The sequence below is a fragment of the Cotesia glomerata genome, linkage group LG9, assembly GCF_020080835.1.
Source record: "Cotesia glomerata isolate CgM1 linkage group LG9, MPM_Cglom_v2.3, whole genome shotgun sequence".
In the NCBI taxonomy this organism is placed as follows: Eukaryota; Metazoa; Arthropoda; class Insecta; order Hymenoptera; family Braconidae; genus Cotesia; species Cotesia glomerata.
Genome location: NC_058166.1, coordinates 616,256 through 633,196, shown reverse-complemented (window position 1 = coordinate 633,196; position 16,941 = coordinate 616,256). Strand labels below are relative to the sequence as shown.

The window sequence follows — 16,941 nt, the reverse complement described above, 5'->3', positions numbered from 1 at the left end:
CTTTTTGTAAATTTAATTGGTCCATTTACAATTTATTTATTATTATTATTGAAATATTATTTATAATTTTTTAATCATCAATTCTATTAAAATTTTTAAATTAAAATTTTCCCGCGCTTATAAAATTCAAATCTAGATCGCGCTAGTGTGCAAATTCCATTCTTGGTGTTATTATTATTTTGTGTAGAATAGAAAAAAAAAAATAAAGTAACACGCATGGTGATAAATTGTTGAAAATATAAACAATTCAATTTAACAATTACAACAATTAAAAATGAATTTTATTATTGACACGCAAGGAGCTACAAATTTAGCTGAAAAAAGTTCATTTATTGACAGTGATGATGAATTTGATATTGAAAATTTAAGTAAGTTATTTTTATTTTTATTATAGGTTAAGTTTATTTTAATTTTATAATATTTATTTTAATAATAATATAAAATTAGCCGACATTTTTTATTTTATTTATGTTGCTTAATTTATTAAAATTATAACTAAAAAATATTTTTAAAAAATTGCACTTGTAATTTTTTTGTAATAATTCTTTAATATAAAAAATCATAAAATTTTTTAGATGTCGGCTAATTTTATTTTTATTTATTTTATTGTAAATAATTAACTAATTTTTTCTTACTTTTTTTGAATAAATTTTTCTTTCTATAATTTATTATTTGTAAATATAAAATCAGCAAAATTCTGACAATTATTTTTTTAAATTTTTTAGTGCAAATTATTAACAAAACTTAAAATTTCAGATGTGGAGCTTCCAAAAACTTCAACAAGTTCTAAAAAGTCCAAAAAATCAACAGAATCTGTCTTAGAATCGCTGGACTCCTTCATGGGCTGGACGGAAGAACCAAAAAAATCACCCAGCTTGGTGCCAGACATATCAGCACCTTTAAATACAATATCATCATCTTCATCATCATCAAAAGAAGTGGATGATCTTCTAAAAAAATCAGTAGTTCAACCTGGGTTTGAAAAACTGGAGTCAATCCCGAGGTACGACGAAAGCCGCCGAAGATTGGCCATCCAGCGTAAAAAGGAGCGCGAGAAGACCAAAGGAGCCAAATGGTTCAACATGCCAGCCCCAGAAATGACTGCTGAGGTCAGACACGACCTCCAGGTGATCCAGATGCGGTCTGCTCTCGACCCGAAGCGCTTCTACAAGAAGAACGACATCAAGGCTCTGCCGAAGTACTTCCGGATCGGGAAAGTTGTTGACTCGCCTTTGGACTATTACAGCGGAAGACTTTCTAACAAGGAACGCAAGAAGACTCTCGTTGATGAGCTGATGGCTGATGCTGAGTTTGCCAAGTATAATAAGAGGAAGTTTAAGGAAATTGTTAAGGAGAATCCCGTTGGGATGAGAAAAGCTCATGCGCATGCTAAGAGACTCAAAAAGAGAAAATAAATTTTTATATAATTGTAAAATTATTTACTTTTTTTTTTATTTTAGTTTATTGTTTCATGACATTAAAGTTAGCAGTCACTAGAGAATTTTTTAATTTTTTTTAACAAAAAAATTTCCTCTAAAAAATTTCATTTTTAATTTTTCAAAATTTTTACCTTTTTATATTTTTTTTTCCCCATAATTTATTTGTTAAAAAAAATTCTAAAAATTATTAAATATCTGCTAAATTTATCATCATTATTTGCTGATTTTATTATCATAGAAATTTGGAATCAATTAAATTAATTTTAAAGAAAAAATATGAGACTTTGTAAAGCAGAAAATTTTTTATAAAAAATATATATATAATCATTTTTTGATAAAAAAATTTCAAAAATTATTTTGATTTAATTTTTTAGTTAAAAATTTTAAATATTTTTAAGTTTTAAATTTTCGCGCCAGAATTAAAAATCCACGCATGCGCAGTAAAGTTTTTTAAAAACGTCTACTGCGCAGTTGCTCAAAATGGCGGGGCACGAAGCTTGAGGACAAGGTGAGTGTTGTTATTGTTGATTAAGAATTTTATTTGCAATCACACTCACTAATTTATTATTATTTATATTTAATTAGGAATATAATAAATATTTATAAAAAATGTCATTTGGAACAAGTTTTGGCGCGGCCGCGTCAGCAAGTCAGCCTTCATTTAATTTTGGCAGTCAAACTACTACAGTAACTCCTGTTAAACCAAGTAATTATTTTTTATTTATTAAATATTAGTATTATTATATTGATTCAATTTTTTTATATTTTTCTACTAATTTTTATTTTTTTTTTTTTTTTAACTAATTAATTTTTTTTTATCAAGAAAAATTTTGCCTCCATTTCTAACCTAAAAATTAGAAATTATTGGAGAGTGCCAGTAAAGATGTAATACAAAATAGATAACGTAAAAAAATTTTTTTGTCATTTAAAAAAATAAGTTTTTTTTTTTTTTTTTCTTTAATAATTATAAAAAAATGATATGAAAATAAAGTTAGCCGACAGCTAAAAATTTTTATAATTTTTTTTTATTAAAAAAATTTTTCAATTGTAAAAAAGTTCAAAAAGTATAATTGCAATTTTTTAAAAATATTTTTTAGTTCTAATTTGATAAAGTAAGCAAAATAAAAAATGGCGGCTAACTTTATTATTATAAAATTGATGGAGAGAATTCTCAGAAATAATTTTTTTTAAATTATTTATTAAATAGAATTTTGCAAGATAAATAATTTCAAGAGTTTAAGAATATTAAATTTTAATTAATATAAAGTTAGCCGACATCTAAACATTGTTATGATTTTTTTTATGAAAAAATTATTACAAAAAAAAAAAAAATTTTTTTTCATTTGTTAAAAACTTTAAAAACTACAAGTGCAATTTTTAAAAAATATTTTTTATTTATAATTTAATAAATTAAAGAAAATAAAAAATGTCGGCTAACTTTATTATTATCAAATTTTATTTTTATTTGAATTCTACAAATTTCTAATGATTTTTTTAAATGTTTTATAGAATAAAATTTATAATTAAATTCTAACTAACTTAAATTGAAAATTTCAGCAGGTTTCGGAACTCCATCATTTGGATTCGCGACGCCAGCAACAACCTCCCAGAGCCTGTTCGGAACTCCAGGCTCAAACTTCGGTTCCGCAGCGCCGACTTTCGGAGCTCCCTCAACAAACTTCGGAACATCAACCTCCGGAACGACAAATACCTTCACAAGTACAGGCTCAACCTTCGGGTTCGGAACTCAGAACTCGACATCCTTCGGCGCTCCAGTGTCCTCGAGCTTCGGAACGACTTCAACATTCGGCTCCGGAGTTCCAACCTTCGGATCTGCCCCGAGTTCCAGCAGCTTCGGGTTCGGGAACTTCGGAAGCAACCCTCCGACCACGAGTTCCAGTTTGTTCGGGGCGTTCCCAAGCACCAGCGCTCCAGCGTTCGGTTCCACGTTCAGTTCCTTCGCGAAACCCGCGACAACTTTCGCAGGGTTCGGAACTACAGGGTTCGGAGCAACCACAACAACTCAATCCGGGTTCGGAACAGGAACTGGCTTGTCCTTTGGAACAGGAACTGGAACTGGAACTCTGGGGTTCGGCCAACAGCCAGCGCCCCAGGCTTCTGCATCAGAGGCGCTTTACAATGCGGTTTTCAATTGCCAGCTGTTTAATGACGAAAGGGATAATACAATTGCCAGGTGGAACCTCATCCAGGCACTCTGGGGAACCGGCAAAGCTTTCTACGCAGCTGATAAACCGCCCCTGGAACTCAATCAAGAGAACCTTCTCTGCAGATTTAAAGCTATTGGCTACAGCTGTATGCCTGTTACTGATAATAATGATGGCCTTGTGGGACTTTGTTTTAATAAAAAGGAACAGGAACTCAAAGATTCTAAGCAGCAATTGGTCACCTCGCTTAGTGCTCTTCTCGGGAACAAGCCGAACTTGACAGTTACTGTTGATAATGTCAAAGGAACTGGGGAGAATAAAACTCAGGTTACTATTTATGTCACTGAGAAAGGAGTCACGGGATCCAGTAGGAAAATTCCTGCTAATGAGTTGGTAGGGTTCCTCAGTCAGCCGATGCAGAAACAGCAGCTTAATAACATGGGGATTGATAATATGTTTGCCCAGGTAATTATTAAGTTACAACCAATTAAAACAATTAATTATAAGGAAGGGGGTTAACAGAATGATTTTGTTATTATAGTTAAAGTACAAATATTTAATTTTTTTTTGTACTTAATGCCTTCATTAATGTTTAAACTTACATAATTAATTTAAAAAATTTTAATTTTTCCAAATTTACCATTATTCAAATGACCCCATTAATGGCAGGGCCAATAATCCCCTGACCCAATTAGTGGCATACTACTGACCCCTTTAGTCACGGATCTAACTCGTATGCGTAAAATTTTTCAAAAAATATATTATAAACACTAAAGTATTATTTACAAAGACATTTATTAGAAAAAGAATTATAAAATTAACAATAATTGAATTTAAAATTATTTAAGCAAAAATATATTCTTGATGACTTTTAAAAGACTCGTATTGAGATTGTTAATAACTGGACAATCAGACAGAACGTTTATCAACGTAAACAGATTTGCTATATAAAAAGGATAGAGTGCTTTTGATTTTAACATTTTTTTTTTTTTTTTAATAATGTTTATTTTAAAAAAGGTAAATAAATAATTTTGTAATTCTATAGAGTATTAAAAATCTGTAATGATATTGGCTAGTATAATTATATGAGAAAAATATTTAAAAATGTGACCAATCTTAACCGAATTATTAAAAAATTAAAAATTTGCTTGGAGTTTCAGTTTGGTTAAAAAAGAAAAATTTTTTTTTTACTAAAAAGATTTTCCCTGAAATGAAAATTGAACATTTCTGTGTTCTAGAGGTCTTAAAGATTATAAATAAAATACTCATAATAGAAATTAATGATTAAATTGATTAAATAAATAGCAAAATCAATTAAAAGGCCACTAAAGGGGTCTTTTACCTTACCAATTTAGAGATTATAAAATTACCAATTAAAAATTTTCAGGTCAAGCTTGACGCAGCTGCCTTAAAAGAGTACCTAGACAACCCGCCATGCTCAATCGACCCCAGATTATGGAAGCAAGCCCAATTGGACAACCCGAACCCGGAACGCTACATTCCAGTTCCAATGATCGGGTTCCAGCAAGTCAAGCACAGATTAAAGTGTCAGGAAGAGGAAACTGCGCGGCACCGCGCGTTCTTAGATTTAGTCGCCGAGGAGATCCAGGAACTCCAGAGGGCGCACACCGCGACTCAAGCTCGGCTGAAAGAACACAGGCGCTCGCTGCTGGAACTTCAGCACCGAGTTCTTCAGGTTCTGGTCAAGCAGGAGATTACCAGGAAGGTTGGACTCAGCTTGCAGCCTGAGGAGGAAGTTTTGACCAAGAGGTTCGAGGCCATGTATGCACAAATTAGCGCACCCACCCAGTTTAAAGGGAGAATTAGCGAGATGCTTTCACAGTTAAGAATGCGCAGGCATGTTGATTTGCAAGGACAGGAACGATATAGTATGGATCCTATTGCTCAGGATGATATTAAAGCGGTAAGTTAATTTTTAATAATTAAAAAATAATTGAATTTTTAATTAATAATTGAAATAATTTTTGATCTTATAATTGAAATAATTAGATTAATAATTAATAATTGAATTTTATTTGATAATTGAAGATAATTGAATTTTTAATCAATAGTTGAAATAATTTTTAATCTAACAATTGAAATAATTTAATTTTCCTTGATTATTGTAAATAATTGAATTTTTAATTTATAATTGCAATAATTAAATTTTGATCTAATAATTGAAATAATTAGATTTATAATTATTAATTTAATTTTCTTTGTTAATTGAATTTTTAATCAATAGTTGAAATAATTTCTATTCTAATAATTCAAATAATTAAATTTTCTTTGATAATTGAAAATAATAGAATTTTTAATTAATAATTGAAATAATTTGATTTTTAATTTATAGATGAATTTTCCTTGATAATTGAAAATAATTGAATTTTTAATTAAATAATTGAAGTAATTTTTGATTTTATAATTGAAATAATTAGATTTATAATTAATAATTGAATTTTCTTTGATAATTGAAAATAATTAAATTTTTAATAATAATTGGAACAATTAAATTTTGATCTAATAATTGAAATAATTAAATTTATAGTTTATAATTGAATTTTCTTTGATAATTGAAAATAATTGAATTTTTAATCAATAATTAAAGGAATTAAATTTTGATCTAATAATTGAAATAATGAGATTTATAATTAATAATTCAATTTTTTTTTTTTTGATAATTAAAAATAATTCAATTTTTAATTAATAATTGAAATAATTAAATTTTCCTTGATAATTGAAAATAATTGAATTTTTAATTTATAATTGAAATAATTGCATTATTAATTGACAATGGTAATTGTTAGTTGAAATTATTGATCTCAATTTTTAAATTATAAATTCAAAATTTAATTCTAATTTAAATTATCTCTTAAAATTTTGTTTAACAATTTGTTTTTTTTTCTCAGTATCTGAGTCTGGAACAACAAGGAATGGCCCAATTGATTGACACAATCACCACCGATTTAGAATCCCTGAAAGTTATCAAAGACGGTATGGTGGATCTTCTTACAGGCAACACAGCTTAGCTAATTTTTTCAAATTTTCTTAATAAAAATCAATTTTAGAAAATAATTAAAAAAAAACGTTAAATACCTCACCGTAATTTAATTTTAAGTAATTTTTATTAAAATAAAAAATTCATCAATCAATAATAATAGTAATAATAATAAAATATAATTTTTTATAAATAATAACTTTATTGCTAATTGTTACATAATTTAACAAAATTTAAATTGTCAATCAGGCACTTGGGATCAACATCGAACATTATTAACTTTATTTTTGATAATTATAGGTTATATACATACGATCCACGGTATTGAGCAACATTCAATAGTAAATAGATGTCAATAATTATTAATTATAATTATTATTTGGCTTAACAGTCTGACGAAAATACAGATTAAAATTATTAAATATTTAATAATTAAACAAAATAATTAAAATAAGGTAAGCTTTAAAATAATCATTCAAGAAGGCTATAATAATTATTACAGACAGACCGGTAATTTCGAGGTTATCGTTGCCGAGATTTTATTATTATTATTATTTTAAAATTTCGGCAATGAAGACCTAGGCCAGCTAGACTTCTGATAAATTCGCACGCATTTGGTCCTTTGAGTTCTTTTTTTATACAAACTTAAAAAATAAAAATTCCCTTTCTGTTATAGACAAGATGGGGAAGGAGATATTTAAAATGGCGGTGAAGATTCTAGAAGAGTTTATTTCTGTAAATAATGTTTAGCGGAGGGGTAACGTTACTAAAATTTATTTTCAAACTTTTAAACTGACAGAAAAATTTTTTATGACTCGGAATTATCCGGAAATTCAAGAGAATTTTTTTTTAAGCTTCTAAAAGTGTAGAATAATTTTTTTTTTTGTTTTGTTTTGTAATAATCCTTTCTTAAATTCTTTAAACTCAATTATAATTCTTAGCTCTGAAATGACCATAGAAAATTTTTCTAGGATCCAAATTGGCTCAAAATCTCTAGAATACTGTCCCTGAAGCTTCTAGAATTTTATAACTCCCTTAAAACATCATATTTTCCAATTTTCAGCATTAAAATACCTTTAACACAATTTAAAGCCTTAAACTTAACCCAAAATGGCCGTAGAAATTATTCTATGACTCCTAGCGCTAAAAAAACTTCTAGACTAAGATTCTCACAGCTTCTAGAAGCTTAAATAAATTTTTTCCCCCCACAAAATTCGCCAAAAAACCCAAATTTTTCCCTAAAACTGCCGAAAGCACTGAAACTTTCTAAACTGACGACAAAATGGCGACTCAAAGGCCCTTAACATGACAATATCACTTGCTGACAGTGAGATCTAGAGGAAGTTCCTGCGATTCTTCTCTGACCCTGAGAGGGGGCGTGTCGGTGACCCCTAAATTGCTCCACATTCCCTGTAGCTCGTATTTAAGGTCTACCTGACCCAAAAGCTGCCTAAAAACAGGGTCTTGTGTCCTGAGAATCAGGTCTGATAGTAATTTCGTCTTCTTGAGCAGCTGGTCGCTGTGAACGCAGCACTTGTGACGGCAACAGGGCTCAGGATCGGGGTCGACCTCCATTTTGTCGACCCTGCGGATCACGGAATGGCGGACAGGGGCAGAGACTATTGAGTCGATGTTTCTGTAGTCGACCTTCTGATTGATGGAAATAGCGGGCGTGTCCTTGATAGGGGTCGAATTTCTTGGCTCTAAACCTGCACCCGGACCCTGAAGTCGCTCCGGAGTCCGGAACTCGTCGAAAATTCGGGGGTAGGTGCTGATGACTTCGAAGCTTTTCGGTGGCGTGGCTAGAGGCGTGGCCTGTTCCTGGAGGAGGTTATAGGAGTTCTTCCAGTCGACTAGCTTGCGTTGTTCCTCGAAACTACTGCCTTCGCAGGGGCTGGAACCCTCGCAGGGGCTGCTTCCGACTGACTCTAGGCTTGAATTTTTCTTATCAGACTTTTCGGGGGTGACTTCTTCAAATACCTGGGGCTTGTCCACGTAATGGCGGTAGGTTTTAACGTGCTTGCGGAGAGAGGAGGGATCTGTGTATCTTTTAGGGCACCCTGGAACCTTGCAGCAGTAGGGCTTGTCAACGGAGTGGGTTCTTGTGTGCTTAAAGCGGTCCGAACTGTTTGAGTAGGCCTTGTTGCAACCTTCCACCGGGCAGACGTAGGGGCGTTCCCCTGTGTGGGACCTGGCGTGGATTTTTAGGTTCTCTGCCCGGCTGAAACTCTTGTCGCACTGGAAACAGTGGTGCGGCTTCTCGTTGGTGTGGGTTCGAACGTGGACCAGCATTTTGTACCTGGAAATTAGTGGGCAGAAATTAGTGAGAGGTTCTTGGGTCTGATTTGGGGGCAGAATAAGTGGACGGAGCTTAGTTAGGATTTTAAGTGTAAGGAGAGGGGGGGGGGTGATCTGATTTAGGATTAATAGACCCTAAAAATATTCACCTTGCATTGAATCCTCTTTCTCCTCGAGGACATCCTTCCCAACCGCAATAAAAAAGGCCTCTGAGCCCCGGGGCCGAGTGAGACCTCGCGACATGTCCCGCCAAGTGCTCCAGTGACGTAAACCACTTTCCGCAATTAGACCATCTGCAATACAAAGAGCAAACAAATTATAAATAAGTCGTTATCTCTTTGAAGATATTTACACAAAACATTGTAACATATATATATTAAATATATTTAATTTATCAGAATTGACTGCCGATGTTGGTTTTATCGTTATCGGGGCTCCCAGTCGCGATTCGCGTCACCGTCACACTTGTCGTCTTAATCAAACTTAATTTTTGTTGACGGGCTTTATTAACGTCTATTGACTCTACTTCACCTCAATAAATTAACCATCGCTGTTAATTTATCGCTACTATTTTTTTCTTCTTTTTATATTTATACTTTATTACCAAGCGACCTTTTTATTTGACCTTTCGCTCTTTTTTTTTATTTAAAAAATCATTTGTGATAAGAAAATTATTAGAAAGCACTGTCGTCGCTAACTGCGTATTATTTAACACGTGTCGTTGCATGATTAATTTTATTTTATGTTTTATCGCTATTTTTACGGCGCATCTTTTAGTTTTTTTTTGGCCTAATTTAAATTTTCTAGAAGTTTGAGGGTGTTTTACGTTCAATTTGGGACATCTAGAATCTTGAATAAGGGCTTGAAACTTAATTTAAGAATTCTAGAGACTTAATGGTAGCTAAAAGCTTGAATAAGAACTTCTAGAACCTTTAGCAAGAACATTCTGCTCAAATTACGACTTATAGAATCTTAATTAAGAACCTAATATTAAAATTAATAGTTCTAGAACCTTAAATAGGCACAAAAAATTTAAATTATGTCTTTTAAAACTTTAACTAAGTGTTTAATGCGCAAATTACGAGTTCTAGAATCATCAATAGGGATATTAAACTCGAATTAAGATTTCTAGAACCTTAACTGGAGACTACAAGCTTAAATGAAGACTTCTAGAATCTTCAGTAAGCTTGATAGCTTAAATAGGGCTTCTAGCACCTAAAGTAGATAATTAAAGCTAAAATTAGGACGGTAATTTGGAAAGTAAAGTAGGTATTTAATGCTTAAATTAAGAGTTATAGAATCTTTAATAAGGGCTTGAAACTTAAATTAAGAGTTCTAGAACCGTTAATAAGGATCTGATGCTAAAAAAAAAAAAACTTTTAGAATTTAAATTAGGTATTTAAAGCTCAAGTCAAATCCCTACCTGCATTTTAGCTGAGCGTTTTCATTCCTCCTGACAGAGCCAAGCTCCAAGCTAGAATTAGAAGCATCAGAGTCGCTGTGAGCTGGACTAGCAGGCCCCGCGGAAACCGGGCCCATTGGAGAAGCTCCCAAACTGATAGCTCCTGGAGGCGACACGTTCAGATCGTCTTCCGTTGGCATTCTGTATGGCCAGCTGAGATCCTGGTAGATACTAGGCTGGAACTGGTTCACCTGATGGTAGTAAGTTGACACAGGGCTGTAATATCCTGGAGAACCCAGCAGACCCGGGTATCGAGCCGCTCCGTACTGGTTTACCTGATTTGGCATTCTGCCCGGAACGTAAACAATCATTTTTAGCTTTTATTTATCTTTTCAAAGGACCAGACGTGGTTGGAAACCAAATTTAGGACACCTGACTTTTCTCGGTCAATTATTGGATTTTTCAACGGATTTTTTGTAATTTCCTTTCCTGCCACCTAGACACAGCACCCGCTCCAAGAATTTTCAAATCTCACTTTCCTAATTCCTAAATTCTTTAATCTATTTTTTAGCCCAAATCAGAATTTCTGCTATGACTCTTAAAATTAATGAAATCTAACCGGATTTTTTTGATATTTATCTTTCTACCACCTAGAAAAAGCACCCCCCTGGAAGCGTTTTTCAATACCACGCCCCTAACCCCTAAATTTCGGCACCCCTTTATCACCAACTCTAAAAATCTAGCCCCCAGAGCTCTAATTCATGGATTTTCTTGGAATTTTCTCGACTAAATCAATCTCTCGAGCACCCTGAGTGGATTCTAACGATTCTATAACCTTAAAGACGTTTCAGGCCTTGGTCACTTTAGGGAGTCTCACTAAACAATCTCTAATTTTGATAACAACACAGTCCGAGTCCTGATCGTCAGATGTATTTGAATCTGTTGGACTTGAGGATGCGGTAGCTCAAAAATTGCTTGCTATACTCTATCGAAAACATAACTAGGCCGTTCGCTAACAACTTCACCAAAAAAAAAAAAAAAAACAGAATTTCTCACTGGCACCAAAGTTATTTAATCGATTTTTACGGATTTTTACGGATCAAATGATTTAGCGACATCGAATATGTTATAATTAAAATGATCGGAGAGTTGTAAATTGTTGTACTTTAGTCTGTTATCTCGCGATAGTGAGCGCGATACGTTGCGGTACTTGTTTTTATAGTTAGACCTCCCCTTCTTCTTTCTATTGGAGATAATCGGGAGTGCTTTACTCTTTGGTAGGCAAGAGGGGGCCGTTTCTGGGTCGCTTGTTAAGATATCTTATTGTTTGTCGTTATAAGTCTAGAAGGAGCTAAAATCTGGTTCTGATTCTTTTCCGGACGCAAAGTTTGCGGTAGGTACTTTGGACGCAATTGATCCTTGTTTAGCCAATTTATTTTTAATTTACTTTAATTGGATGGTGAAGGAAAATTTTCAAGATCACGCTTTTAGAGGTTGCCAGATTCCCTGATACAGGATGACTAGTTCAGGAAATAGCACTTTTAAAGAGCGCTTTAGTTAGCAAATTTTCCGGGGAAATTTCTTAGATTAATAGTTTTGGAGAAAAGCGACTTTAAATAAAGTATAAACGATGAAATATTAACAAAAAAAAAAAAACACAAAAAACAAGATAAAATTTCATAAAAATAAGATAAAAAAAAAAAAACACATGTTTGTTATCAAGAGATAAGAACTCTGTGGGGGTTGTCATAATACCACTAAATAGCTAAATTAATACTTAATAAAAAATAATGTTTAATTCGTGATAGGAAAGTTACCGGATTCCAAGGTCGCTCACTTTATCTAAAAATTTTATTTAATATTTTTTATTTATTTATTCGTTATGTAAAAATAAAAATGTTAAATATGCCGGATCCATTAAAGAGTACCCCCAGCGTACATCGTCCTTGGGGAGTATTAATGAATACGCGTTGGGCCTTGTTTTTTATTTTTTTTATTTTTTTTTATTGGACGTTTCTTGCTGCGATTCTACATGACACCCCATGGACCGCGGAGCTGCCGGCGTCGGCATCCTTTCATCTTCGGGCCCACAGACCGCCAGGTATATTCTGTATTCTATATTGTACCTTTCTGATGGAACGGGCCCACAAACAAAGAGGAGGGATAGTAATAATAATAATAATGATACTAGTGACGATGATCAAGATTTTGAGCCTAAGACTTTTTTTAAAAATTTTGGGCCTTATTTTGAAATTTTTTAATGTTTTGATAATTAGAAAAAAAATCAAATTTATAAGGTCCAAAATTTTGGGCCTTATTATAAAAAAATTTTGCTATCTTTTTGGGCCTTAAATTTTTGAGCCTTGAATCATGAAAATAAATCCTGTTATTTGACTCGCTGTTGGGGGTTCTCAATAAAAAATCAAGTATTTTATTTCAATAAATTTAATTTTTTTTGTCGGTGAGTGCGAATGAGAAAAAAAAAAAGCTTGAGAGATCTCAAGAGCCTGCTGCCGTTCTTGGTTATTCTGTGGGCAGCCCTCGTAGCTTCAATATACACCACTAAGGAAGTATAAGTGTATACGCCGGCCACAAGTGCCGTGAGAGTTAATTTTTAGTCTAGAACTCACAAAATGGAATCCCGTGGTTTTACTTCGCAATATTACCGGAACCATTACTAATAATCTCACGTTATAGCACCTTTTTGGTTAGGAAATTTCCTGGGGAACAACATAAGCCTCAATAGAAATATCTCAGGCTGATAGTTTTTGAGAAAAACGTCAATTTAACAAAAAAAAAAAAAAAAAGAAAAAGAGAAACATTTTTGGAAAAATTTCAAAACGCTGTAACTTTTGAACTATTTATAAGAATTGAACTTCTCAGGATAGTTTTGGTTAGGAAATTTTCCGGGGAACAAGAAAGGTTCAGTAGATGATTGTCCCAGATTGATAGTATTGAAGTAAAACGCGTTTGAGTAAAAAATAATGAGTAATCTGAAATGATATTTCGATGAGTAAAAAAATGAAAGAGAAAGGAATAAAATATATATATATATATATATAGGGTATTACAAACGGGACAGAGGATGGCTACCGGTCGCAGCGGGAGATCACGCCGGGGGTCCTTCCGAGGCTACCGACTATTCGTTTTTATTTTATTTCAGTCACTCCTAACATAAACTTATAATAAACTCGGTGTAATATACTGTGGTTAACATTTTAGTGACTATTATTTTAATTAAACTTCGATATGCACTGAGGGGGCAGGAGAAGGAAGGGGGCAGAGAAAAAATGTTGAAACCTGTATTGTAATTTTAGCAGTGAGTTTCGAACGTGGGTCTGAATTTACATAATTCCTTCTTTAAAGGATCATTTTTAATAGGCCTCTGGCGCCGGTTTCCCCCTCCATAAGGCCCTCCACATTTGGGCCTTACTTTAAAAAATATTTATTTTTTAAAAATTGCAAAAAATTAAAAAATAAGACCCAAAATCTATTTTTATCCATAAGACCCAAAAGTGTTAGAATAAGGCCCAACAATTTACAAAGCTTCAATTTTTATAAAAGGAATTCCAATGTTTTAGAACAAGGCCCATTTTAAAAAAATAAGGCCCAAAATCCATTTTTATCCATGAGGCCCAAAAGTGTTGGAATAAAGCCCAAAAATTTACAAAGCTTTAATTTTTATAAGAACAAACCCCAATATTTTAGAGCAAGGCCCATTTTTAAAAATAAGGCCCAAAACATTTTTAAAATAGAACCAGGTACATTTATAAAATAACATCTAAATTTTATGATTCAATATAAGACCCAAAATTTTAAAAATTTTAAATCCACGGAATTTTATTTTTAAAAGAATATTTTTGTCAAAATATTTTGTCATGATCTATTATAAAAGTAACAAGATATCAGTGGGTGGTGTGAGGTTATTTTAGACTTAGACAACAATGGACCACCATTGAGGCGATAGGACAGTAAGTCGTGACGTACAATTAGCAACAATAAGGGGGTCTCGTCCCCCGCTAAGCCCGCATCGTTATTTTTTTTCTTTTTTCGGGCCCAGAAAGATGAGAGAAAGAAATTTCCCAGCTGGCGAGAAGAAATAAAATCTTGCCAGGCAAATGTTGACATTATAACTGGTCTTTTCCACGAAAATAATACCCGTTTCGTGGGTGGTCCGAGTCAAGCCTGTAGGTTTGTAGAGGTGTCGCGTTGTGTAGCGTAAATTGCATTTTAGCCCCCCCCCCCCCCAGAGACTTTTTTTTTCCAAAAAAAATTTTTTTTTCGGTAATCGAAGTGTAAGAATCATTAAAATCTTTTTTGGACCTATAGATAAGGCTCAGAACTCAAAATAGGGGGTGGTCCAAAATTAGGACACGGTGTCCCAATAACCGACCGGGGCTGGAAATTGATATTTGATTAAAATAAACGACTGGGAGGACAATAAAACGGAAATGGGAGCGCTTGTCGGTGAGATGGGAGTAAAAAAAGGTAATGGCGGTGGGCCCTTTATTCCACGTGGGAGGTCCTTTCTCGCGTTCTTTTATACGTGGCTTCTTCTTCGAGCTTCTTACTATTCGAATCATTTGTCAATGGTAAATCTAGTTTGACGATTCGTTACACTGTTGCGGGGTTTTATTTTTTTTTTTTTTGTCAGGCCCAAAAACTTAACAGCCTTAAATTCAATTTATGCATTCTTGATATTTTGAATAAATTTTATTTTGGGCCTTATTTTCGGCCTTTAACAATTTAACAAATTACGTGACAAATTCCAAATATTTTTTTGATAAAATTTGTCAAGTAAGGCCCAATTTTTAAGTTACTTCAAAAGATCTATGTTATATATCAGATAGACTCAGCATTGGTCAAAAAATGACACCGCAAGCGTTAAACCGAAAATTAACGTCGAAAATAGTGAAAGATTCCCACGTGGGCCCTATGGTTGAGTTTACGGGCCGAAAAAATGCAAATGTGACCTACTGGGTTTATCTTTCCACTTGTAGGGGTAAAGATAGTACAATAGGGTGAGTTATTAGCATATGGTAAAACCTGTCTCACCCTTAAGAAAGCAGTGATGCTCCTTCCCTCCTCCGTCCCCCTCGTTGCAACGGATTTGGGGTCCTATGACGGGATACCGGTTCCGATTTTAGTTCATCCACGGGACATTTTGTCCCATAACGCGATACCTTTGTTTCGTCTAGCTTCTTATTTATAGACGAGATTTCCGATTTCGGTTACCGTTGAAGGTTCATAGGTGAGGCCCAGTTTACCAACGGACCCACTATTTCATCAGGACCGTTGGTAACTATCGTCGTTGTACAAAAAAAACTGTTTTTATTTAATTAATTCTGAAATAACAATCAATTTGTGATTTTTTCAATCAAGGCTCAAAAATTGGGCCTTATTCAAATTGAGACTTACTTAATTTAAATATTTTTGATAAGGAAATTTTCTGAAGGACAAAAAAGGTCCTTTGAAAAATTGTTTTGAATTAATATTAATATTTAATTAATATTAAATAGTTTTCGAGAAAAACGACTTTTTATAAAAAAAAAAAAAGAAAAAACAGAAAATTTTTAAAAATAAGGCCCGCATTTTTAAAAAATACTTTTGGGCCTTACAAAATACTTTTCTTAAATTACCAAAATCAAAAGCAAACATAAGGCCCATTAAAAAAAATAAGGCCCAAAATTTTTTGGGCCTTGTCAAAAGATTTTTTTGAACCCCCCAACAAAGAAATAAAAAATTAAATTCGTCAGTTGACAATCAGTTCTCTCCCCTTCCCTGGTTGTTCGCCCACACAAAGCCAATTTCGATAAAAATTATTATAGAGTAGACACCAGTTGCCGATCCTGAGGGGCCTTACGCAACGAACTCTCATTGTCTGGAGATTTTCACCCTCCTAGATCGAGGCACCCAATAGATCACCTTCTACCTGACCCAAGATAATCCCATCGCACTATAACTATTACTATTCTCCCATTGAGTCCCCCACGGACTTGAATAAACCGTGAAAACTCACTCTTATATCAAGGGGACCCATAATACTATTCTACTCGCCCCTTTGTCATCAGTATTCAATCCAAAAATAAAAATCACTTTTCCAACCACGTCTTTGTTGAAATTTTATTTTTATAAATTTTTTTTTTTTTTAAATTAACATAAATTTTAAATTTTACTCACCAATTTTTCCCCCGTAATTCCTCAAAATTTTTAATAAAATTTTCACTTTTGTTTAAAAGATAAATAATTGAAAAAATTTCACAGACAAAAATTTAATCAAAGAATTTCACAAGAAAATTATCACAAATATAAAAATGTATTGTTATGTTTGGCACACGTGGAAAACAATGAGGTTAATATTTAGGAATAGTTAGTTGTGTACAGAGTTAAAAGTACACACGTGTGCTCTCCCAAGACCCGAGACCAACTGAGCCTGGCCCGAACGAACCTGAGACGGGAAGAAAAGAAAAGAAGACCCTCTACTAACGTCCCGAAGGTCTTTTGTCCTTGTTCCACTCTGCTTCAAGAACTTTTCTCGCCTCTTTTCGGTCTTTTCTTTGAGCCCCCTCTAGGCCCCTTCTCCTCGAATTAGAGTGGGGGCCGACAAAGGTACCCCCTCCGAAGGACACACACCACCAG

The 16,941-nt window shown here is 33.3% G+C and overlaps 3 protein-coding genes across 5 annotated transcripts; 2 read left to right on the top strand and 1 right to left on the bottom strand.

The window, feature by feature from the left end:
- The first annotated feature begins 197 nt into the window (after positions 1-197).
- Positions 198-1,435, top strand: LOC123272298 (deoxynucleotidyltransferase terminal-interacting protein 2). The gene is made up of 2 exons (XM_044739003.1): positions 198-368; positions 757-1,435. The coding sequence occupies exons 1-2, from the start codon at positions 275-277 to the stop codon at positions 1,413-1,415; spliced, it is 753 nt and encodes a 250-aa protein (XP_044594938.1). The 5' UTR covers positions 198-274; the 3' UTR covers positions 1,416-1,435.
- Positions 1,436-1,843: 408 nt separating this feature from the next.
- On the top strand, positions 1,844-6,690 carry LOC123272296 (nucleoporin p54). Of its 2 annotated transcripts, none has more exons than XM_044738999.1 (5): positions 1,844-1,947; positions 2,025-2,145; positions 3,000-4,069; positions 4,992-5,528; positions 6,514-6,690. In XM_044738999.1, exons 2-5 carry the CDS (start codon positions 2,049-2,051, stop codon positions 6,631-6,633), a joined length of 1,824 nt encoding a protein of 607 aa, XP_044594934.1. In that variant the 5' UTR covers positions 1,844-1,947; positions 2,025-2,048; the 3' UTR covers positions 6,634-6,690. The 2 variants fall into 2 exon arrangements, with proteins under 2 accessions (XP_044594934.1, XP_044594933.1); XM_044738998.1 differs by having other exon boundaries at positions 1,845-1,947; positions 2,997-4,069.
- A 94-nt stretch (positions 6,691-6,784) lies between these two features.
- Positions 6,785-16,778, bottom strand: LOC123272297 (zinc finger protein GLIS3-like). 2 transcript variants are annotated; one of them, XM_044739002.1, is made up of 4 exons: positions 16,483-16,778; positions 10,324-10,650; positions 9,050-9,193; positions 6,785-8,901 (listed from the first exon to the last, which is right to left on the bottom strand). In XM_044739002.1, exons 2-4 carry the CDS (start codon positions 10,647-10,649, stop codon positions 7,917-7,919), a joined length of 1,455 nt encoding a protein of 484 aa, XP_044594937.1. In that variant the 5' UTR covers position 10,650; positions 16,483-16,778; the 3' UTR covers positions 6,785-7,916. The 2 variants fall into 2 exon arrangements, with proteins under 2 accessions (XP_044594937.1, XP_044594936.1); XM_044739001.1 differs by lacking the exon at positions 16,483-16,778 and adding an exon at positions 11,002-11,502 and having other exon boundaries at positions 10,324-10,945.
- Positions 16,779-16,941: the final 163 nt, after the last annotated feature.